At 34.6% G+C, this 26,381-nt stretch overlaps 1 protein-coding gene across 1 annotated transcript in view; it reads right to left on the bottom strand.

The window, feature by feature from the left end:
• DPP10 (dipeptidyl peptidase like 10) overlaps positions 1–26,381 on the bottom strand; it is a 650,987-nt gene that overhangs the window by 48,060 nt on the left and 576,546 nt on the right. Inside the window, exons 14-17 of the mRNA XM_060015722.1 lie at positions 18,666–18,757; positions 18,207–18,254; positions 15,143–15,264; positions 13,384–13,431 (exon numbers count right to left, since the gene is read on the bottom strand). Of these exons, the coding sequence (XP_059871705.1) occupies positions 13,384–13,431; positions 15,143–15,264; positions 18,207–18,254; positions 18,666–18,757 (310 nt within the window). The remainder of the gene's footprint in view (positions 1–13,383; positions 13,432–15,142; positions 15,265–18,206; positions 18,255–18,665; positions 18,758–26,381) is intronic.

The raw sequence follows: 26,381 nt of genomic DNA, 5'->3' as shown, positions 1-26,381 counted from the left end.
TATTGTTGTTTTTCATTTTTAATCAAATATTTTTTATAAATCCTTTGAGTTGTTGACAGTATAACATAGTAAGTTGCATTGATTAATTATTGAATATCATAGCAATCATGGATTCCTCAGGTAAACCACACATAGTCATAATATATTACCCTTTTATAAATTGCTGGATTTTTCTTGCTACTATTTAGTTAAGGAATTTTGCATCAATATTCATGTGAAAAATTGATTTTTTTTGTCCTTGTTATGTCTATGTTGAATTTGGAATCTGGTTGATGCTGGCCTTATATTTTCTGAGAGTATATGTGAACTTGGTATTAATATATTAAATGTTGAACAGAACGCACCAGTGAAGCTACTGGAACTGGAATTTACTTTGTGGGAAGAATATTAACTGTGAATTAAAACTTTTAGTAGATAATGGGATATTTATATATTGTATATCTTCCTGTTTGAATGTTTAGCAATTTTTCTTTTAAGAAATTTACCCATTTTATCTAAGATGTCAAATTTACTGCCCTAAAATTACTTATAATATTCCATTACTGGCATTACAATGTTTGTAGAACCTGTTATTAACATCATCTATTTCATTAATGAAAATGACAGTGTACTTTTTCCTTTAAGGTTCTATCTAGAATTTTATCAATTTTATTTATGTTTTCTAAGAAAATAATTTTAGTTCTTAATATGCTTTTCTCTACTGCCAGTCCATTTTCTATATCATTTATTTCTATTCTTATCTTTATAATTTCCTTCCTTCAACTTACTTTGGATTAATTTGCTCTTTTTTTCTAGTTTCTTAAGGTGGAATCTTAGATGATTGATTTTAAAGATTTCCTTTTTTATAAAGTAAGAATTTAGAGACATAAATGTATTTCTAATCACAATGTTAGGTATCCCTAAATTTAGATTAGTTGTGTTTTCATTTGGCTCAAAATATTTTCCAATTATTTTCCTAAATTCTTCTTTGATCTTTGTGTTATTTAAAGATGCATGTCTGATGGCAACACCTTCTTGTTTCTTTTTTCTTGATTCTTTATTTTGCATTTACTTTTGAAGGATATTTTCTAAGTTTGTTATTCTATGTTGATAGTTTTGTATTGTTTTGCTTCCCATCAGTATTCTAAAGATTTTTCTCCATTGCTTTTTTCTGATGAGAAGCCTGCAGTCACTCTTGGCTCTCTTACTATGTATGTAATGTGTGGAAGTAAATGTCTTTTTATTTTTGTATCCTGCTTGAGGGTTGTTGAGCAACTTTATATTTTTCATCAGATTTGGATTTGGCCATTATTTCATCAAATATTTTTTCCATTTCAGCTTTAATTTAAAATATTATAGATATGGATATTGACGTAAACTATCTTAGGCTCTGTTCACTTCTTTCATTAGTTTTCTCTGCATCTGGAAGTGTCTATAATGTTTCAAGTTCACTAATATTTCTTCTGTAGTGTCTAATTTGCTTTTAGTATTTTTCAGAGAAGTTTTAATTTCACATATTTTAAGTTCTTAAAATATATTCTATTTATCACTACATTCATTTTTTCTTGATATATTTTAGCATATTTATAATAGCCAATTTATTGTATTTGTCAGTGGATTCCATTAATTTCCATCATATCTGAATCTGTCTCAATTCACTGGCTTTCTTTTCCTAGTTATGAGTCATATTTTCTAGCTTCTATATGTAGCCAGTAATGTTTTATTGGATTCTAACCACTGTGATGTTTACATTGTTGAGTTCTGGACATCATTCTGTCCTTTTATTAATTGTTGGACTGTGTTATAGCAGATGTTTAAGCTATTTGCAGGTCAGCTATTTTTTTTTTTTTTTTTTGCGGTATGCGTGCCCCTCACTGTTGTGGCCTCTCCCGTTGCGGAGCACAGGCTCCGGACGCACAGGCTCAGCGGCCATGGCTCACGGGCCCAGCCGCTCCACGGCATGTGGGATATTCCCGGACAGGGGCACGAACCCACATCCCCTGCATCGGCAGGCGGACTCTCAACCACTGCGCCACCAGCGAAGCCCCAGCTTAATTATTTGAAAGATTTAAAAAATATTTTACTTAGTGTGAGTTTGAATGACCTTTGCTCTATGACTTGTTAAGCTCTAATACTAAGGCATGACTCTTCTGGGATCTCTCCTAAACATTCCAGTGTTCTGACTGTTTGGAACTTTAATATATTCCAGCACTGTGTGAGCTCTGGCTTTTCCCAGGCTCAGACTATCTTCCTATGTATGTTCAGCTAGGTATTTTCAGCAACAGATGCAAGATGATCCCTTGTAACCCTATGCAGATTCCTGGTGTCCTCTCTCCGTCTCTTCTTGTGCTCCAGTGTTGTCCACCTTCCCAACATTCCAGAATCTTCAACCCTTCTGAACGCCAATTTCTGTCTCAACTGTGACTCTGAGATACCCTTATACACTTATTTAATTGTTCCTCTTTACCCTAGAATTCAAAAAATAATTCTAGCCAGAGAGCCAGGACAATTACAACATTCACCTGACTTTTTCCCCTTCTTTCAGGGATCAGAAGCCTATCGTGACTCTTGTCCCATGCTTGAAAAGTGTTGTTTCATGTATTTTATCCAGTTATTTTTGGAAAAAAAATTCTTTTATTTTCTGTTTCACTTTTCTTTTCTTTCTTTTTGCCAGGAGGCCATGTCTACTTTCAGGTACTCCATGGCCAGAATAAGATTATTATTTTAATTGTCAATGGTTTATCATTGACACTTTATTGTTAATTACAAACTCCTTAGGATGAAACATAAGGCTTTTAAGATCTGGCTCCAGTCTGCCCTATAGCCTATACCTTTGATTTATCTTAAATGTTTTGTTCCAGCCACATTGAACAACTTTTATCTTGCAAGTGTAAATAGTTTCATTCCTCATGATTGTGTATTCACATTCTTTCTTCCAGAAATGCTTTCCACTGACTTCCTCTTTTTTTGAACTGTGTCCACTTCTACCAGAAAAATTATCATATTCTATTATAACCATTAAATTTTCTGATTCTTGCTTTGGACTGTGAATCTGTGTGATTTCAGGCACACCAAACCACCTCTCTTATAAATAAGTGTCGTCCTCTATAATACAAATTTGGGAAATTAGATGTTCTCACAGATTTCTTCTATCTCCCTGATACAAGAAATTTCAGATTATTTAAATAATAGCATACTTTCAAAGAATCTATACCAAATATTCAATTATAAAATTTAAAATGTGAATAATTCCACTTTATACACTTTCATTAAGGATTCAGCATTTATAATGTAAGACTTGTCATAAAAATGCACTTAATGAACTTAATTGTGGATAAAAGCATTCTTTTTGTATCTAGAAACCAATATCACCTGATATTTGTTAATGACATAGGCAGCAATTTTTAGAGACTAAAGCCCATTAAACTTTTACCTTTATACCTTACTAGAGAGCATCTTGTTGGATAAATATTTTTATAAGTGGACAATAGTTTATAGTGACTAGCTAACTAATAAATGAATGAATAAATACAGCTAGAGGCAGTGATATGAGAGTAATATACTAATAATTTCTCATGGCTTCTCTTTATTATCAAAAATGAATGGGAAAAAATAAATTACATGAGATAAGAGGTAGTTGAAATTTTTTTACTTCTAAATCAAAGGTATTCATTTGCTCATGGTAAAAAAAAAATCAACCCATGGTCACAGAGAAATAAAATTATATTTAAGGAAAAAAAAATATAGAAGAAAATACACAATTTTCAAAAGCACACAGAGTTCTTTTCATGATAAATTCAGAAAATATGTTTCAATCATAGTTTTTTGTGAAACATTATGAAGACAAGGTAGTATTAAGACATGATTTTAATTGTGCGATTGAGAAGGAAAAGAGGATTAAAATGAGAAAATTAGGAAGAAGGAAGAAAGGGAGAGATGAGAAAATATTAGAGAGGAAGTATAAGGAGAGATGAGAAGGAGATGCAATGGAGAGAAAGGAAGAAAGGAAAGAGACGAAAAATGAATTAAAGCAAAAGAAATCATATACACATAAGGAAAAAGAGAAAAATGAAAATATAAAAAGAGGAAAAGGAAAGATAGCAATGAGACAAAAGACTTTGAAATACTAAGCAAAATTTTACATATATATATCATTTCCTAGTCACTGAACATTTATTTTTATTTAATTTTATTTATTTTTTTATACAGCAGGTTCTTATTAGTCATATATTTTATACACATCAGTCCCAATTTCCCAATTCATCACACCACCACCCCGAACCCCGGCTGCTTTCCCCCCTTGGTATCCATACGTTTTTTTTCTACTTCTGTGTCTCAATTTCTGCTCTGCTAACCGGTTCATCTGTATAAATTTCTAGGTTCCACATATATGCGTTAATATACGATATTTGTTTTTCTCTTTCTGACTTACTTCACTCTGTATGAAAGTCTCTAGATGCATCCACGTCTCTACAAATGACCCAATTTTGTTCATTTTTATGGCTCAGTAATATTCCATTGTATATATGTACCAAATCTTCTTTATCCATTCAACTGTCGATGTACATTTAGGTGGCTTCCATGACCTGGCTATTGTAAATAGGGTTGCAATGAACATTGGGGTGCACGTGTCTTTTTGAATTATGGTTTCCTCTGGGTATATGCCCAGTAGTGGGATTGCTGGGTCATATGGTAATTCTATTTTTAGTTTTTTAAGGAACCTCCATACTGTTCTCCATAGTGGCTGTATCAATTTACATTCCCACCAAGATTGCAAGAGGGTTCCCTTTTCTCCACACCCTCTCCAGCATTTGTTGTTTGTAGATTTTCTGATGATACCCATTCTAACCGGTGTGAGGTGATACCTCATTGTAGTTTTGATTTGCATTTCTCTAACAATGATGATGTTGAGCAGCTTTTCATGTGTCTGTTGGCCAGCTGTATGTCTTCTTTGGAGAAATGTCTATTTAGGTCTTCTGCCCTTTTTGGGTTGGGTTGACTGTTTCTTTAATACTGAGCTGCATGAGCTGTTTATATATTTTGGAGATTAATCCTTTATTCATTGATTCATTTGCAAATATTTTTTCCCATACTGAGGGTTGTCTTTTCATCTTGTTTATGGTCTCCTTTGCTGTGCAAAAGCTTTTAAGTTTCATTAGGTCCCATTTATTTATTTTTGTTTTTATTTCCATTACTCTAGGAGATGGATCAAAAAAGATCTTGCTGTGATTTATGTCAGAGTGTTCTTCCTATGTTTTCCTCTTAGAGTTTTACAGTGTCCGGACTTATATTTAGGTCTCTAATACATTTTGAGTTTACTTTTGTGTATGGTGTTAGGGAGTGTTCTATTTTATTCTTTTACATGTAGCTGTCCAGTTTTCCCAGTGCCACTTGTTGAAGAAACTGTCTCTTCTCCATTGTATATCGTTGCCTCCTTTGTCAGATTAGTTGACCATAGGTGCGTGGGTTTATCTCTGGGCCTTCTTTCCTGTTCCATTGATCTATATTTCTGTTTTTGTGCCAGTACCATATTGTCTTGATTATTGTAGCTTTGTAGTACAGTCTGAAGTCAGGGAGTCTGATTCCTACAGCTCCGTTTTTTTCCCTCAAGACTGCTTTGGCTATTCAGGGTCTTTTGTGTCTCCATACAAATTTTAAGATTTTCTGTTCTAGTTCTGTAAAAAATGCCATCGGTAATTTGACAGGTATTGCATTGAACCTGTAGATTGCTTTAGGTAGTATAGTCATTTCCACAGTATTGATTCTCCCAATCCAAGAACATGGTATATCTATCCATCTGTTGGTATCATCTTTAATTTATTTCATCAGTGTCTTAGTATTCTGATTACAGGTCTTTTGTCTCCCTAGGTAGGTTTATTCCTAGGTATTTTATTCTTTTTGTTGCAATGGTAAATGGGAGTGTTTCCTTAATTTCTCTTTCAGATTTTTCATCATTAGTGTATAGGAATGCAAGAGATTTCCGTGCATTAATTTTGTATCCTGCTACTTTACCAAATTCATTGATTAGCTCTAGCAGTTTTCTGGTGGCATCTTTAGGATTCTCCATGTATAGTATCATGTCATCTGCAAACACTGACAATTTTACTGCTTCTTTTCCAATTTGTATTCCTTTTATTTCTTTTTCTTCTCTGACTGCCGTGGGTAGGACTTCCAAAACTATGTTGAATAACGGTGGTGAGATTGGACATCCTTGTCTTGTTCCTGATCTTAGAGAAAATGCTTTCAGTTTTTCACCATTGAGAATGATGTTTGCTGTGGGTTTGTCATATATGGCCTTTATTATGTTGAGGTAAATTCCCTCTATGCCCACTTTCTGGAGAGTTTTTTATTATAAATAGGTGTTGAATTTTGTCAAAAGCCTTTTCTGCATCTATTGAGATGGTCATATGGTTTTTATTCTTCAATTTGTTAATATGGTGTATCACACTGATTGATTTGCATATATTGAAGAATCCTTGCATCCCTTGGATAAATCCCACTTGAACATGGTGTATGATCCTTTTAATGTGTTGTTGGATTCTGTTTGCTAGTATATTGTTGAGGATTTTTGCATCCATATTCATCAGTGATATTGGTCTGTAATTTTCTTTTTTTGTAGTCTCTTTGTCTGGTTTTGGTATCAGGGTGATGGTGGCCTCACAGAATGAGATTGTGAGTGTTCCATCCTCTGCAATTTTTTGGACAAGTTTGAGAAGGGTGGGTGTTAGCTCTTCTCTAAATGTTTGATAGAATTCAACTATGAAGTCATCTGGTCCCGGACTTTTGTGTGTGGGAAGATTTTTTAATCACAGTTTCAATTTCATTACTTGTGATTTGTCTGTTCATATTTTCTATTTCCTCCTGGGTCAGTCTTGGAAGGGTATACCTTTCTAAGAATTCGTCCATTTCTTCCAGGTTGTCCATTTTATTGGCATAGAGTTGCTTGTAGTAGTCCCCTGGGATCCTTTGTATCTCTGTGGTGTCTGTTGTAACTTCTCCTTTTTCATTTCTAATTTTATTGATTTAAGTCCTCTCCCTCTTTTTCTTGATGAGTCTGGCTAATGGTTTATCAATTTAGATTTTTTTCTCAAAGAACCAGCTTTTAGTTTTATTGATCTTTGCTATTGTTTTCTTTGTTTCTTTTTCATTCATTTCTGCTCTGTTCTTTATGATTTCTTTCCTTCTGCTAACTTTGGGTTTTGTTTTTTCTTCTTTCTCTAGTTCCTTTAGGTGTAACATTAGATTGTTTAATTGAGATTTTTCTTGTTTCTTGAGGTAGGCTTGTATAGCTATAAACTTCCACCTTAGAACTGCTTTTGCTGCATCCATAGGTTTTGGATCATCGTGTTTTCACTGTCATTTGTCTCTAGGTATTTTTTGATTTCCTCTTTGATTTCTTCAAAGATCTCTTGGTAAGTTAGTAACGTATTGTTTAGCCTCCATGTGTTTTTTTTTACGTTTTTTTCCCTGTAATTGATTTCTAACCTGATAGCGTTGTGGTCAGAAAAGATGCTTGATATGATTTCAATTTTCTTAAATTTATTGAGGCTTGATTTGTGGCCCAAGATATGATCTATCCTGGAGAATGTTCCGTGCACACTTGAGAGAAAGTGAAATCTGCTGGTTTTGGATGGAATGTCCTAGAAATATCAATTAAATCTATCTGGTCTATTGTGTCATTTAAAGCTTGTGTTTCCTTATTAATTTTCTGTTTGGATGATCTGTCAATTGGTGTAAGTGAGGTGTTAAAATCCCCCACTATTATTGTGTTACTGTCGATTTCCTCTTTTAGAGCTGTTAGCCGTTGCCTTATGTATTGAGGTGCTCCTATGTTGGGTGTGTGTGTATATATATATATTTTTTTTTTTTTTTTTTTTTTTTTTTTGCTGTGGTACGCAGGCCTCTCACTGTTGTGGCCTCTCCAATTGCGGAGCACAGGCTCCAGATGCACAGGCTCAGTGGCCATGGCTCATGGGCCCAGCCTCTCCACGGCATGTGGGATCTTCCCGGACCAGGGCACGAACCTGTGTCCCTTGCATCTGCAGGTGTACTCTCAACCACTGCACCACCAGGGAAGCCTGGGTGCATATGTATTTATAATTGTTATATCTTCTTCTTGGATTGATCCCTTGATCATTATGTAGTGTCCTTCTTTGTCTCTTTTAACATTCTTTATTTTAAAGCCTATTTTATCTGATATGAGTATTGCTACTCCAGCTTTCTTTTGATTTCAATTTGCATGGAATATCTTTTTCCATCCCCTCAGTTTCAGTCTGTATGTGTCCCTAGGTCTGAAGTGGGTCTCTTGTAGACAGCATATATATGGGTCTTGTTTCTCTATCCATTCAGCAAGCCTGTGTCTTTTGGTTGGAGCATTTAATCTGTTCAGGTTTAAGGTAATTATCGATATGTATGTTCCTATGACCATTTTCTTAATTGTTTTGGGTTTGTTTTTGTAGGTCCTTTTCTTCTTTGTGTTTCCACTTAGAGAAGTTCCTTTAGCATTTGTTGTAGAGTTGGTTTGGTGGTGCTGAATTCTCTTAGCTTTTGCTTGTCTGTAAAGCTTTTGATTTCTCCATCGAATCTGGATGAGGTCCTTGCTCTGTAGAGTAATCTTGGTTGTAGTTTCTTTCCTTTCCTCACTTTAAGCATATCATGCCACTCCCTTCTGGCTTGTAGAGTTTCTGCTGAGAAATTAGCTGTTAACCTTATCAGAGTTCCCTTGTATTTTATTTGTCATTTTTCCCTTGCTGCTTTCAATAATTTTTCTTTGTCTTTAAGTTTTGCCAATTTGATTACAGTGTGTCTCAGTGTGTTTCTCCTTGGATTTGTCCTGTATGGGACCCTCTGCACTTCCTGGACTTGGGTGGCTATTTCTTCTTCCATTTTAGGGAAGTTTTTGACTATAATCTCTTCAAATATTTTCTCGGGTCCTTTCTCTCTTCTCCTTCTGGGACCCCTATAACGTGAATGTTGTTGTGTTCAATGTTGTCCCAGAGGTCTCTTAGGCTGTCTTCATTTCTTTTCATTCTTTTTTCTTTATTCTGTCCCATGGCAGTGAATTCCACCATTCTGTCTTCCAGGTTACTTACGTGTTCTTCTGCCTCAGTTATTCTTCTATTTATTCCTTCTAGTGTAGTTTTCATTTCAGTTATTGTATTGTTCATCTCTGTTTTTTTGTTCTTTAATTCTTCTAGGTGTTTGTTAAACATTTCTTGCATCTTCTAGATCTTTGCCTCCATTCTTTTTCCAAGGTCCTGGATCATCTTCACTATTATTATTCTGAATTTTTTTTCTGGAAGATTGCCTATCTCCGTTTCATTTAGTTGTTTTTCTGGGGTTTTATCTTGTTCCTTCATCTGGTACATAGCTCTCTGACTTTCCATCTTGTCTATCTTTCTGTGAATGTGGTTTTTGTTCTACAGGCTGCAGGACTGTAATTCTTCTTGATTCTGCTGTCTGCCCTCTGGTGGATGAGGCTATGAGGCTTGTGCAAGTTTCCTCATGGCAGAGACTGGTGGTGGGTAGAGCTGGCTGTTGCTCTGGTGGGCAGAGCTCAGTAAAACTTTAATCCACTTGTCTGCTGATGGGTGGGGCTGGGTTCCCTCCCTGTTGGTTGTTTGGCCTGAGGTGACCCAACACTGGAGCCTAGCTGGGCTGTTTGGTGGAGCTAATGGTGGACTCCCGGAGGGCTCACGCCAAGGAGTACTTCCCAGAACTTCTGCTGCCAGTGTCTTTGTCCTCGCAGTGAGGCACAGCCACCCCCTGCCTCTTCAGGAGACCCTCTAACACTAGCAGGTAGGTGTGGTTCAGTCTCCTATGGGGTCATTGCTCCTTCTTCTGGGTGCTGATGCACACACTACTTTGTGTGTGCCCTCCAAGAGTGGAGTCTCTGTTTCCCCCAGTACTGTCGAAGTCCTGCAATCAAATCCTGCTAGCCTTCAAAGTCTGATTCTCTAGGAATTCCTTCTCTCGTTGCCGGACCCCCAGGTTGGGAAGCCTGACGTGGGGCTCAGAACCTTCACTACAGTAGGTGGACTTCTGTGGTATAAGTGTTCTCCAGTTTGTGAGTCACCCACCCAGCAGTTATCGGATTTGATTTTATTGTGATTGCACCCCTCCTACCATCTCACTGAGGCTTCTCCTTTGTCTTTGCATGTGGGGTATCTTTTTTCATGAGTTCCAGTGTCTTCCTGTCAATGATTGTTCAGCAGTTAGTTGTGATTCTGGTGTTTGCGAAAGAGGGAGTGAGAGCATGTCCTTCTACTCCGCCATCTTGAACCAATCTCGTCACTGAACATTTTAATGAAGGGTTTCTTTTTCATTATAAAGGTAATATATGTTCATCGTAGAACATTAGGAAAATACTTAAGAAAAAAGAACAAAAAATCATCTGAAAGGCTGCCAGGCAAATACAAGACTTTTACTGTTTTCAAATATTGTCTTCTGGAATTTTAATATGCATTTTCAAATAATTTTGTTTAAGTGGCATAAATATTTGAACTCCTTAAACACTTAGAACTATAGCTTAAACAGTTTTGAAGAATTGACTTTTAAAAATGTATTTTTATTTTTAATCCTAGTGGGGAACTAGTGGCAACTCTATTAGAACAATTTGATGAAATTTTAATAAAGGAGTATTTACAAATATAGGACAAAGGGCAGGGAGGTCATAAGGGGTAGTACCATAACCCAGGGCTTATGACAAAGGCTAGGCCAGCAGGTCAAGAGGAGAGAGCAGTTACTTGGAGTTGGTTGCATGAAAGATCCACAGTGACCTTCACCCAAGAGTCAGAGCAACTTGGGTGACTCCACAGGGATAGCACTGGAGAAATAGACTCCAAAGTCACTTTTCTGCCTCTCTTCAGTCACCTATAGGATTCACTTTAGCTGGATCCAATTGGCAGCCAAATGGCAGCAGAACTTAAGTCATCAGTACAAACTCCTGCTGGGGTAGAGGCCATGGGAGAGAAAAACAGTTAAGAGTGGCTCTGAAAAGACAAATGGAAGATATTCAGGGCACAAATCAGTATTCCATTAAAGTTTATTTACAAATCACCCCTTTTATTATTTTTATTATGTTTTTTCACTACCATCAGTAGCATGGTTATAATTTTCTCTCTTTTTTGATTACTTTATTTCAGATGTCAACAGAAAAATAGTTAAAAAGAAAAAGTATTGGTCTCTTCCTCATGGTGTCTTAAAACACGAATGTGTAAGGTACTAGCTGAAGCAGTAGCACTCAATCCATCACATTATAATTAAATATCTCTTCAGTATAAACTATTAAAAGGAAAAATATAGGGTAAATAGATATAAAAGATTTAAGGCTTATGGTTATTTTTTTCCAAAAGATTTGCTGTAATTTATATTTCTACCAGCAATTTATGAGAGCCTCATTATATCCTCATTAGCAATGTAAATTTTTTGATGTTATTAATTTGTTAGGAAAAATTACTTGGCAGTGTTTTACTTTGCATTTCTTTGATAACTGGTGGTTTAAAGGTTTTCCATGTTTGTTAAATATTTTCATTTTTCAATATACTTTTCATGCTTTATTCTGCTTTGTGTGGCCCCAAAATGAGTTATGACTGATTCATTAGTTTAATGAATATTAAACTGAAGATCCATTAACCCGAAGATCCATTAACCCAAAGATTTACTTGCAATCAAATGTAAATTTTATCTCAATAAATAATTGTCTTTTGAAAATAAAATTAAGCACCTGATCACTGTTCAGTCCCTTTTTGTTCTTCTTGATCCTGAGACTATCAGAATTCACTTATAAATGAGAAAATCAGAAAGGCTTCCCTCAGAGGAAAGTGTGTCATGATTTGAAACAAAAGTTATTAGAAAACAACATTGCCTTTTAACAGTAGAATAAAATTAATTAAAGTCAGGTTGGGGATTTAAAAAAATAGATCATTTTGGCAGAATATGCAATGTAACACAAATAGTTGCTGTTTATTGACTGTCTATGTTGCAAATGTATCTGTTTATTGACTGTCTATGTTGCAAATGTATCTCATCCTCACAGAAGTTTCATTTGCTATTTTTTTTACAAGGAAATTGATTCTATGAGATTATATCCACAAAAGGTATGTGGTGGACTCACTTTATACAGTAATTTTTCTATCTGTGAAATTCAACCTTCTTTCTGTTTTATCAAATAAACTGTATTTGTTATCATTATTGTTGCCGTTAGTGTTAATATTCAACAGATTTAATTTGCTTTAGGATTTACACTAAGTAGAAACTAAAAGATGTGCTAACTGATTTCCAACCACACAGAACTCCATTAACTATTTAGAAGTTTTGTGTTTCTCTAGAATAAGCAGGAAGTCTCCATATGGTGGTATTTGAGGAGTCTAAAAGGTCTTTCCGTGTCCTCTAAAAATGATATTTGTCATTCAACATTTTACTTTTATGCCTGTCTCTCCTTCAAGTCAAAGCATTTAAGTAAGACTACTACTTAAACCTAAGTATGTGATGAGACAGACAAAAACGCAGTAGAATGAGTTACCATTGTATGGTAGTGATAATAAACCCTCTTCTGGGGTCAGACAATCTTATTTGATTCTTGGCACTGCCACCTGTTATATTAGAGTGACTCTAGCCAAGTTTGTTAACCTCTTTGTGGCTCAGTTCCCTCATCTTTAAAAAAGGATAACAAAATTAACAACATCAGGGGGTGTTCTGAGGAGTAAATGTGTTAAAAAATATAAGCCTCATTTACTAGATTATGGTAAATCATTAGAGCATGAGAGTGTTGATTAAATAAAGTTTTGTTGATTAAATAAAGGTTTTAAATGAAAGAAGGAAAAGAAGGATAGATGAAAAGAAGGAAACAGGGAGGCAGGAAGCAACCTGGGTATTCATTTTTAAGATCAGCTCAGCCATGTTTGTATTTATACACTCTACTATTAAAGTTCTTAAACACGTTGACCACATCTTACTAGCAATGAACACCCAGCCTCTGTCATATTGCCTGATAAAGTAAGTCCTCACTCAACAGATGATGGACAATTGAATAATTTTTCCCAAAAGTAAATGTGTTGCTCTGGAGGAATAATTTATATGAGGCTCAAGAAAGAATGAACCAGAGTATAAGGGGCCAGTAGGCTGAAATATATCTAAATGAGTTTCATCAATCACTCCTCATTCAATTAAGATACAGTAGATAGCCTATTTCAGGCATATAAGAACCAACTCCAATTGTAACATGGCTCAAACCATTTGCTTTAATGTTTCTCTTACACACACAAGGTCAAGTTGATGGTGCCTATGCTACTTTCCTCAGGCTGGGGCCTCCTTTGAAGAAGGCTCTATAGAGTACAACAGTCAGAATAAATAATATAACACTAAGGACCAATGCCAACCATGATGTTGTCTTCATGTACTTACTTGCTGGGTTGTCCGTGTCATGTAGGCTGACCACTGGAACCCCTGGACCTAGATTTTAGAAATGTATGTATAAACATTTTAAAGACATCTAAGTAATAACTACTGGAAGATTACATGATAGAGTTCTTTTTTCCAAATATAACATTTCATAGTTAAAACATAATGAAACAGAAACCCGATTATTAGATTTCATTCCTTTCTATGGATATTCTATTCAGAGAAGTAAGAATATACGGGGAAAGAAACTATTTGCAGGATTATTGTTACAATTCTCCCTTCTCCAAAATGCCCTATACTTCTATAGTTCTATGGTTTTAGCCAATCTTATGCACTTTACTCTCTTTTTATCTAGTCTTTTATAGAATCATCACTGATGTTCAGAAAGTTGATTCACAACCCTGTGAACCCTCATCCACTCATTCAAGATTAAATTCTATTTACCACTTAGCCAAGAAAGAAAGAATGCATGTATATTAGAAGTATTTTGGCACAGTGGTTAAGAATCCACCTGCCAATGCAGGGGATATGGGTTCAAGCCCTGGTCTGGGAAGATCCCACATGCCGCGGAGCAACCAAGCCCGTGCACCACAACTACTGAGGCTGCGCTCTAGAGCCCGGTTTGCAGGGCAGAAATAGAGACACAGATGTAGAGAACAAACGTATGGACACCAAGGGGGGAAAGTGGTGGGGGTGGTGGCAGTGGTGGGATGAATTGGGAGATTTGGATTGACATGTATACATTAATATTCATAAAACAGATAATAAGAACCTGTTGTATAAAAAAATAAATAAAATAAAATTCAAAAATTCAAAAAAATAAAAATAAAAGCAAAAAAAATATTTCACCCACAAGATAAATTAAAAATTGGAACTAATTATATATTAATTTTAAAAATACATTAACTGGAATTGTTAATTATTTCAAATATACAGGATAATTCAAGTGTAACCATAAGATGTTATCTTAAAACTTCACTTCTCTGAGGAACTCTGCCTAGGGGTCTAATGGTTTTTCTCTGGTGTCATCCAACAAGTACTTCTCTTTTTTGATTACTTTATTTCAGATGTCAAGAGAAAAATAACTAAAAAGAAAAAGTATTGGTCTCTTCCTCATAGTGTCTTAAAACACGAATGTGTAAGGTACCAGCTGAAGCAGTAGCACTCAATCCATCACATTATAAGAGGACATCTCCCATTTCATCTCTGGGAAATACAGTATCCTATTAAAGGGACAGTGATTCCTATCAGTATAACCTAGAGATACCATACTACTATGTAAGGCTATAGCATAGTTACCGGATAGAAGAAATAATTGGGGTGAACATAATTTCTCAAAATTGAAGGGGACCAGACCCTGGGAATTAAATTTCTATAGATCCTAAATTTTTTAACAACCAAGCCATTATTTTAATAAGGAAACTATTGCTTTTCCTAATGTCTAGGTAAATTAGTTTATTATTCTAGCTTGACTTTGCTGATGTAAATATGTTTATTCACTTTTTTAAAAGGTCCATGTCAACCAGCACTTATTGATCATGTGTATGTGCACATATTGACTTACTCCCAATTTCTATCTTTTAAATAAAGTAATGGATACAATTTCTATCTCAATAAACCCTTAATTTATAACTTTTTAACAAAAACTTACATAAACTAAGAATATCAAATCATACAGCTAGGGTAATCATTACTAATGATAGTAATAGATACTGATCAAATAAAATGAATAAAATAAATTTTATCTGAAATCATCTATTACCTTTACAGAGTAATAAGAAATGTTGATTCATGGGACTAAAACTGGCACCAAAATATGTACATTGTTCTTTCATAAAGTTACATGAAATGCACTGACGATTCAATAATCCTTCAGTAGAAGCACTGGGGAAAGAAAAAGAAAGTTAGAAATGCTACTGTTCCAGGTCCTTGAATGTGTGGTATCTATATTTAAATATTGACATAAACAAAGATGCTACAGAATTACTCAGCTGAGGTTCCTTGTAAATTATGACTTACCATAAAAATGCAAACAAAGTCAATTCCCATTACTAATGTTAAGAAATATGCATTTTTCTTCTCTGTAATAAAATTAAAATTATGTACACCTATATGAATGTAATATGTATGTATGCTTACAAAGAAACTGATTGTCACAGGATGCAATATAACTTATTCTTATTTTTATAGATATTTCTTTGTAAAGTCTTAAAAGAAATTACCCACAGAGACAAGCATAAAGTCACCAGCAATAATATTAGTTGGAAGAACTAATGTTTTCACAAGTCACACACATATAAAAAGCTCATGATTTCCTAAATTCAACATTAGATTTTGATATTAGTACCAGATTTTTCCCACTAAATAGTTGCACTGAATTTTGGGAAAAGAAAAGCTATTTTTGTATGATAATATATATAATGTTAATGCTTATACATGCTTTGAGACATCAAGGAGATAGATAAAGAGAAAAGCACTCATCTCTTTATTTTACAAACAATGGTGCTTAAGGTTAGAGGGGTTGAAATATTAACCCAAAGTTAAATTTCATGTACAGATTCATTTATTTTATAAATAGAGATTAATTGTAAATTATCTATGCTTCTAAATGAAAACACTGTTGATGATACATTTTTTAAAACTTGGCTGGACAAAATATTCTCAATTTCATTTTGGAACAAAACACATACTATAGTATAGTATAGTTCACAAAGTCACAGCTTCACATTTGAAACATTTTGGGCCCGTTATAATCCAAAATTTTCCTTTTCTAGTCAAGGTGATTAATATACTAGGCACTTAAACACATTAGCTAGTTTCACCATTATGACAAATCATACCCATTTTCTTCTTTTAAATTGTGGTATATACGTAAAACAACATTCAACATTTTAACCATTTTTCAAGTATATGCTTCAGTGTCATTAATTACAGTCACAATGTTGCACAACTATCACCACAGAAACTATGAATGTGTGCCAGTCCCTATTAGTCACAGCTATTTAGTGACATAACTAGAATTTAAAACCTTTTCTCTCTCTACTCTTCCATATAATTTTTCAGATCCAAGTTTCCTAAAAATTATGTTGGTATCTTCTCATTATTTGGATTATGAATTACTAAAATAGAGAAAAGCACATTTTGAGACAAAATAATGACACCGAATACGCTAGCAGTTCTGATTCTGCAGAAGCATCTAATCCCATAAATTAAATCAACCAATTATTATTTGTATAGCCTGGACAAGACAATGATTGAGTTTTCTGGGTCAAACACTAATACTATCTTACAGTCAAACAAACTGGCACTGGGTGAGCCATTTACAGGGAGATTTATTGGTACTATATTTTCTTTATAACACAGCCCTCTGCACTAGTACAGGTCATAGATATATTGACTTTTGTACTGCTCTGCCTCAGTCACTGGGGACATAAGACAAGCAAACAAATCTAAGAACCCACTGTGATTCAAATCACATTTTAGGTTAATAGAGGGAGGAGAGAGAGGATGAGGCAGCGCTGCTAGCTGAGTTTAGCCAAGCCTAATTTTCTGGCGCTGTCATTTTTCGTTAAGAGTTTTACAAAATGAGAAGAATAAGACATTGGTCCAGTATTTCCACATCTCTAAAGGACTGTTCTTGACTGCCACTATTAACCACTGTATAAGTTTCAAGAAAGATAAGCTTCAGGTAACCAAAAAGAGAAAGCGACCGGTACTTTAACCAAGACCTCTAAACCAAAATTAGAATCATTCTCTTTAAATAAACAGCTGTTCTTCTTTTGGAAGCCATTAGAATTGAGAACATGTGTTCCAGACTCTAAGAGAAAAAAAACGAAGAATGTGAAGATGACATATTGGGATATGTGATAAAAAGGAGAGGCTCGCTTCAGATTAAAACAATTTATGCATAAATAAGAGTGTGTGGATGAATTAGAGAGAGTTAAGGTACTTGAAACATGCATTTTTACTCTCAAAGGAAAGTCTAGGCTACTTGGTAAGAATCATTGGTGACACTTCTTCAAACATGATGAATTTCCACTGAGACTATGCCATGGCAGTTTTGACAGTTTAAAAATGGATCTGTGAAATGTAAATTAGAAAGTGTATATGAGTCTATAATTGTAAGTTGCTTGCCAGACAAAAATAAAAGTCATTCTTGGGAGGTCCTGGTGAAAGCTTTCTGAGTGAAGAGACATTTTTAACACTAAATAGGTATGACCTTAACCCCTTTTATGAATATAACTTTTCATCCGGGAAAATTGGACAGATGAAAATAGTCCCCATCCACTGCTTTATTTAGGTAAGCAAGGACCATTCCTGCTTAAATAACAATCAATGGATTATACACATTATGGGGGGTGGGGGAGAGAAACTGCCACTTGATCCACTCTACTAAATGTTCACAATGCTTTTATTTTGTTCGGGAATACATCACATGTGTACAACATTAATGCCATGAAAATATAAATGAGGCATAGTAAAAGAAAAGCCTACTGGGGAAAATATGTAAATGCCTGTGATGTGGGTAGTTGAGAAAAGCAAGCCTCAAAAAAAAAAAAAAAAAAGACATTTTGAGACTGTAAAAACAAATGAGGGAAAAAATAAAGGAGGAATAAGATGATCTCCATTTCAGTTCCAATTGTTTACGCTCACAGTGGTCCAAAGCTGAGGGACTGGGCCAAGAGTGTGGGGTTTTGTCATACTGAGTTGGTTCTCTCCTAGCCATACCAAAAAGGAAACTTCAGACTTCTCCATTCCATCATTATGTTGTGTAGATGGCCCCTGAGGAATCTACCTGTGCAGGAAGATCCTCTCACATTGCTTACCTGTACAGCTGCCTCCCTCTGGGAGACGACTCGGTGCTCAGAAAGTAACTGCCCATGAAAGAAAACAACACAAACATCAGGCACCAATCAATTTTTGCCACACCGAGTTTTCACCTGAATTTTCAAACTGTCAAAGAACAGGCAAGAGCTCTTCTATTATTTAAGGGCAGGACTTGATCCATTTGGGAAACGCATATTTTTTCTTAAAATATTGTCACACTTTTCCATGATCTCTCTCAATCTCTCTGAGTGTGCGTGTGTGTGTGTGTGCATGTGTCTGTGCAACTGTCTGTGTAAGTATCTCTCTGTGTGAAGTATAGGGACAATCTTAAAGAAAAGGTTTTTACATGGCCAGGCTACTTGGACTAGGACCATGGTAAGCAAAATATAAATCTAGCAGAAAAGACTGCATTTGACGACAGTGACTTCCAACCTGACTAGAGAACCAAAACCACTCACATTTTTTGCGTCGTTTCATCGTACGCCAGGATCTTTATCACTTCCCAGTTTCCTGATGTCAGATGCCGCACAGTAATTTGCTCACTTTTACTCTGCAAAGAAATAGAATATATTGATTTTCTTCTTATTTAAACAGCATCTCTCTGGTCAGCACAAAAGTACTAACCGCCTGTGTTACTTTTCATTCTTTAGTTCTCAGCTAATGTTGAGTTTCTCACTTTCAATCTTAAGAATATATCCACATGTGCATAAACACAGATGCAGGTAAGATGGTGCCTTTATTCCTATGTGTAGGAAAACCATTCAGAAAACATCTCCAGGTGAGGATTACGTGTGCATCATCATGTTGACATAGGAAGTCATCTGGGCATTTGGTACAGACTCTCATCTAAATGATCGACAGCTATGCAGTTTGGAAAGCTTTAAATAAAATACTTCAAACAAACTTCATTCCAAATAGATTCTGTTACATTATTTCAACATTTACAGATGTGCATTGCTATATGATTTGCTATTTTCACACAGTAATTTGTTTCTGAGATCATTAAATATCATCACTATTGATGAGATCATCAATAATTTATTTCTGGGATCACACTGACCCTTGTAGCCACAGTTTATTTTCACTGCTATATGGTTTTTTTGTTTGTTTGTTTTTGTTTGTTTTTGTTTTTTTTGCGGTACGCGGGCCTCTCACTGTTGTGGCCTCTCCCGTTGCGGAGTACAGGCTCCGGACGCGCAGGCTCAGCGGCCACAGCTCACGGGCCCAGCCGCTCCGCGGCATGTGGGATCTTCCCGGACCGGGGGATGAACCCGTGTCCCCTGCATCGGCAGGCGGACTCTCAACCACTGCGCCACCAGGAAAGCCCGATATATGGTATTTTATTGTATGTATGAATACAGTAAAATTTATTTATTTTTTGACATTTGAGTTTTTCCAAATTTTCGCTCTTAAAAACAAGTTGTCTATGAACAGTTTTATTAATGTCTCCCGGTGCATGTGACAGGATTTTCTTGAGATGAACACTGATAAATGGGACTGCTTGGTCAAAAGGTGAATGTCTCCTACCTAACTCAATAGTGACATTATTTTCCAAAGTTGTGCCGATTTAGAATCTACTAGCAATGTGAGTTTCTGTTGCTCCACATTTTATCCACTTCCTCACCAACAGTTAATGTCATCAGACTATTTAATTTTTTGTCAAACTAATGAGTGTGAAATTGTATCTCATTCAATTCCTCTATTTTTAAGAAAATATTCAAATCTACAGAAAGGTTAATGGATAGTACATGAATACCCATAAAACCGTTACCTAGATTCACCAAACATTAACATTTTGAATATTTGCTCTCCCCCTTTCTTCATATGCTAAATCATATGAAAGGAAGTTGAAAGCATCAGACTATTTCAGCTCTAAATATTTCAGTATACATCTCTCAAAATTAACAGTATTTTCTCATATAAGCAAATTGCATATCATACCTATGAATAACAACATTAATATCATCTAAATATATAGTATGTATTCTAATTTCCACACTGCCCTAAGTAACCCAAATATCTCCATATCTATATATCTATATCTATCTTTCTATCTATCTACATATCTACCTAATTGCAGTGGGTTGTCACCTCTTTAGTCTCTTTTAAAGTAAAAGTTATCCTATCTTTTCTTGAGTTCTACAACATTGACCATTTTGGGGGCGGGGATTGCTGTGGCATGTGGCATGCGGAACTTCCATGACTAGGGATTGAACCCATGCCCCCTTCATTGGAAGGGTGGAGTCTTAACCACTGGACTGCCAGGGAAGTCCACACTGACCATTTTTAAGACTCTTGGTCCAGTGGTCTGATACGTAGAGTATTTTTGATTTATCTGATTTTTTAAAATGATATAATTTAGGCTAATATTTTTGGCAAAAATATTATATAGGTGATATTGGATACCTCTTATGCTTCATATTAGGAAACACACCATTACACTTCTTCCCATCCTTAACAATGCTGTTTACAAGGTAACTGATATATGTTCATTGTAAAGTACATTTTTCCCTGTAGTTAAGAGTGGGATGATGCTTGCACATTACATGAATAGCTCTTCCTCCATGAACTTTCCACTCAGTAGTTTTGGTATCCATTCATGACCTTTCCCTGAAGAAATTATCATTTGGAAGTGATTTTGTAACTCTAACATCCATTCTATATTTATTAGGTGGTATTCTTCTGTAAAAAGAACTTTCCCTACCTTTTCCCCTCACGTGTGTTCACTCTCTTTATCTCCCTCTTCCTCATACTATTATAATATTTTTAATCTGATGTGTTACATTCCATTACTGTTATTTTGTTGTTGTTGTTATCATTCTTCATGATGCTGAAATTGACAAACTTTGGTTAGTGGGACCCCTTCAAGCTAACCCCTCTATTCTTTGGAAATGATTATGTTAGTTTTAGAGCACTTCCTTGTTTTCTGCACAGTAAGATGTTCTCAGATCGCTTCTTATCTCCCATATCCATAATCAATAATTTCTCCAAGGCATATTTTCTACTGGCTTATGATATTTAGATATCAAGATCTGGGCTTAGGTGTGCTCATTACTACTCTAATGTTATTAGTTCTGGACCTTTTCAGAGGAGATAGATAGGCAGCCAGCCAGATGTCCATATGTTCTGTGTGTGTAGGTGTATGTGTGCGTTCGTAGTCACACCTCAATTAAAATTCATATCAGTTTGATTTACATTTTAGGTGTATTATCTTCTCTTAGTATTTCAATTTAAGCTTTGATGTCCTCGTTCTTTTTATTTTAAAATATGTACATGGTCAAAAATAAAGTATAAATATGTGGATATATACATTGACAGAAGTCTTGATCTCACCCCATTCTCATCACATAGAAAAAACTTTTCTTCATTTGGTTCTTATTTATGCTTCTTTTCTGGGGGTAGATTTTTATAATTAAAAAATTAATATTTTATTACTATAAATGTAAATGCTAATCTAATTACATATATATGTACAAATTAGAGAGATTGTGGGATGTGCTCTATATCAATTGTTATATATCATCTTCTTTTTAATTCTTAAATAGTTCTGCCTGTGTGGATGTACCATACTTCATTCAACTAGCCTCCAATAATGCAAATAATCTATAGTGATTATTATCTCAAATAATGCTTTATTGATTAACCCTGTGTATATGTTTGTTTGTGGTTTAATGTGTAGGGAAATATCTTCAGGATATTTTCCTCCATAGGGAAAGTACCATTCTGCACATCTACCAGTAATGTATAAGGTGCCTGTTTTCCTACAGAAATGATCCCTGAAAGTACAGTCTTCCCATGAACATGTTACAGAACACACTGTTCATTGTTTGAATTTTTGCTAATCTGACAAGTGAGAAGTGTTGCTGTGGTAGACGCTATGATACACCAACCAGAACTCCCCTCTAGAAGGAAGGACCTACCTCTCCAGTGGCTAGAAGTCCTGCTGGAAGAAGGCCCTCAGCTGTCAGTCTGGAGACGGCCTGAACTGAAGAAAATGGCCTCACCCAAGATCATACCTCTTTTCAACAGCCCTCGAAAGGACAACCTGATCAATATTGGGATATAGAAGCCCAGCCCTCTTGCTCTAACTTGGGACTTCTCTGAAGGGCTCTCCCAGTGCAGAACTCTCTGTGGGGTTAGCTGAAACCTTCATTGAGATGGCTCTGCCACTCAAATTCTTCTGCACAATGTTGCTTTCTTTTCCTCCTTTCCAGAGTTATTGATCTCTGTAATAACTGGCCTGCAGGCTAATCTTTCTTTCACAGTTGGCTTCCTGTGACACTCAACTTGTGACAGGTATATTAGTGTATTTTCAACTTGCATTTTGCTTGGAAGAAAAGTTGAGCATCTATATTTATCTATATATGTACAAATGCTTATATATATATATATATACACATATAATGTATAATATATAATAATCCATTTGCATAATTGTTTTATCTAACTCTCTGCTAATGTTTGTCTCTGTTATCTATTCGATCAGATTTCTTTGTATTCTGGTCTTATTTATTTTTTAGGAGCTCTTTGTGTCTTTATATCCATTTATGTGAGGTATATGCTGCAAATATTTTCTCCTGGTTTGTCATTTTGTGTTGACATTGGTTATGATAGCATTTTTCCCCAATTTTTTTTCTGTTCTTTATAAAATCAAGTTTACCAACATATTCTTATATTATTTCTAAGTGATGATGCATAGTTTAAAGGCTTTCTTCAAACTAAGGTTACAAAGAATTTACTGATGTTTTCTTCTATTACAGGTAAGATTTAATTTTTAAAGTTAGAGCTTTGTCATTTTAGAGTTAGGGTGGTAGACTGGAACTACTTTTATCTTTTTCCTAAGGGATATTGAGTTTTCCTAAAATGATTTTATAAAAACTTAATTTTTTCGTGGTTTGAAATGCCACCTTTATTATATATTAAATTTCCATATGTACCTGAGTCTATTTTTGTACTGTCTATACTATACATTTATCTCTGTTAAGTCACGTCCCAATACCACACATTTTAGTTATAGATTTTTTTTAACATCCATATTATTTAGGACTCACACCCACTCATTGTTCTTATTTTCAGGATTTCCCTAGATAATACTACATTTTTATTTTCCCAAAGAAGCTTAAAAATAAGCATATCTAGTTCAAGCAAATAAAAACTTACTGGAATATCTTATTGGGAGACTATTAATTTTATAATTAATACTGATCTTATGATCTTCAGTTATTTTTTAGAAGAACATAGATATTTTTCCATTTGTTCAAGTCTACTTTATGTCTTTCCAGAATGTTTCAATGTTGTCCTCATATGGGTTTTGTACATTTCATATAATTTCATTTTCATATTTATTACTAAGTATTTTATATTTTGCTGCTATTGTCTAAAGGCCTCTCTCTTCCATTATACCTTCTAATTGATTATTGTTTGAAAACATGAAAGCTATTGATTTCTGTATGCTAAATATCTATCCTGCTGTCTCACTAAATGCTTTTTCCAAATCTTACAGCTGGTTGTTTATTCTTGTCTCATTAACTAATACCTCCAAAATCATTTTACATAATAGTGGAGATAGTGTGCATCCTCCCTTGCTCCTGACCTTGATGGGAATGACACGAGATTGGCTTTTGGGCTGAGGTATACATGTTTTATCACTTTAAGAAATTATCCCCAATTCCTATATATATATATATATATATATATATATATATATATGTATATGTATATGTGTATGTATATGTGTATGTATATTAACCAGAAAGTGGTATTAAATTTTGTAAAAAGCAACTACAAGGAAAACCTATTCTATAGACAATTTAAATTTCATTGGCATTGCCTTTGAAAGTCTAATAAGATTCTTTTATGAAATCATGTGGGCCTGGTTCTCACTTGTGGTGTAGTTCTTTGATAACATTCTGTTTATTCTACGTCATTAATCAGTTAAGCTCTGCGTCTCTCCTGGGGACAGTTCGAAGTGTATTTCTTCATGAAATTTTTCATTTCATCTAAATTTTCAAACGAATTGACATAGAGTTCTGCAAAATAGTCTCTTACAATTTATTCAAATGCCCTTTGTTTATTTCCCATTAGCCATTTCTAATTTTATACCAGTTTGCTTTCTCCCTCTTTTTCTTTGATTGGATGAGCATGTGTCTTGTCTCGTGTGTGTGTGTGTGTGTGTGTGTGTGTGTGTGTGCGCGCACATGTTTTCAAAGGGTAAACATTATTTTTTCACTTATTAGTTCTACCTTTTTCTATTTATAAACTACTTCATTTCTGCTTCAAATTTAATCATTCCCACTTTTCTAATGTATGCTGCATTTTGCTGATAATTTTCTATTTAAGTTGGAAATTCAACTTATTTCATTCTTCCATTTTCATTTTTATGTTTGCTAAGTTATGATTTTTATTCTCACAACTTATTCTGATATAAAGTGTTGCCATTCTTTTTCTTATTATTATTTTATAAATTTTGGAATTTTGACTTGAATTCTCCAGTAAATTGTTTAATTAGATTTACTTTAAAAATTACTTAGTTGGAAAACCTGTTAAAATATATTATTGATTTCTAGGCGTATTACTTTGTGATTATAGCATGCTTTTATTTAATTTCTAATTTGTAGAACTTACTGAGCTTTTTAGATGGATGACCTGATGAATGTTCAACTTTTGACAAAGTTCCACATACATTTGAAACAGATATATAATATCTCCTGTTTAGATGTGTTCAAACATAAATACACACATTATATACGCTATATCTATAACCTTACTTAATTTTTTGTCCACTTGAATCAGTTTGAACTGAGAATGAATGGTACAATAAGGTTTCCACATATTAAGTAGTTTCTGGCATTTCTGTTTTATAAAGGTAGCCATCTATCTGGGGCATAGATACAGACAATTGACTATTATATCTTCCTTGTGATTTGTGGCCTTGAACATTATAAAGCATCTTCTTTTGGTGGTCTTAATGCTTTGGAACATGAAAGCAGCTCTTCTTGTTTGTTATCAGGATTTTAGCCTTTCTGAATCATTTTGTTTAAGATGTATATTTTGCATAAAATATTGAACTGGATTCTGTTTCATGAGCCAATTTAAAAAATATTTTAAAAATTTTAGGACATGAGTTAGGCCAATTTACATTTATTGGTATGACTGATACCCTTCTAAAAACTCTATCTTATTTTATATGTTTATTTTGAATATTATGTTTAATGAGTTTTTTGTAGGCAGTCTTTTTGTAGTCTGTTTAGTGTTTTGAAATCCACTGTTAGGTTTTATTTTAACTTTACATGTCATCTTTATATTAATACCTTTAATAATATTTTTCCACCACCCCCCCCCCAAAGATACTCTGTGTTTCTAGAACATTTTTTTTGTTGTTCTGGTTTGTCATTGGATTATGGGTTTAAATGTTACCTCTCTTCCAATGTTTTGCTTATCTTCTATAAAAATGCCAATTAAGGGGCTTCCCTGGTGGCGCAGTGGTTGGGAGTCTGCCTGCTGATGCAGGGGACACGGGTTCATGCCCCCGTCTGGGAAGATCTCACATGCCGTGGAGCGGCTAGGCCCGTGAGCCATGGCCACTGAGCCTGCGTGTCTGGAACCTGTGCTCTGCAACGGGAGAGGCCACAACAGTGAGAGGCCCGCATACCACACACACACACAAAAAAAGCCAATTAAATATCAGGTGGATCTTATTTCCTTGTCTTACCTAACTTAAATCAGATCCCTTCTACTTTATTTCTTTCTATTGGCTGTTTTTATGGGTCTTCTTGCTATCCATTAGTATATTTTCAGAAATATCTATTTACCAGTGGTCATCTTTCAATTAATTATTTCTGTTATTATTTTGTATTATCTTTTCCATTTCCTTCCTGAAATCTGTCACTTTTTGGTTTACAACTTTATTTCTACTTTATGAGGCCTTTTCTAGGTTTTGAATTTCTCACTTGATAATTTGATGTCTACATATGCTTATTTAATGATAATAATTCATTCTTTTTGATAATAATAGTCATTCTTTTTGGAGTATTGTTTTATAGAATTCTTCTGCCTCAACATTGTTTTTCTTCAGGAAAAGTGTCTTTATGTATTGGAAAAATTTTATTCTACTTTCTGTTTTGCTCATATAGTAATTTTGTAAATCTATTGCCAACCATATTTTGCTCTTTATA

This window comes from Delphinus delphis, chromosome 7, assembly GCF_949987515.2.
Source record: "Delphinus delphis chromosome 7, mDelDel1.2, whole genome shotgun sequence".
In the NCBI taxonomy this organism is placed as follows: Eukaryota; Metazoa; Chordata; class Mammalia; order Artiodactyla; family Delphinidae; genus Delphinus; species Delphinus delphis.
The sequence above is the reverse complement of the archived record's forward strand: the minus strand, read 5'-3'. Positions and strand labels throughout refer to the sequence as shown.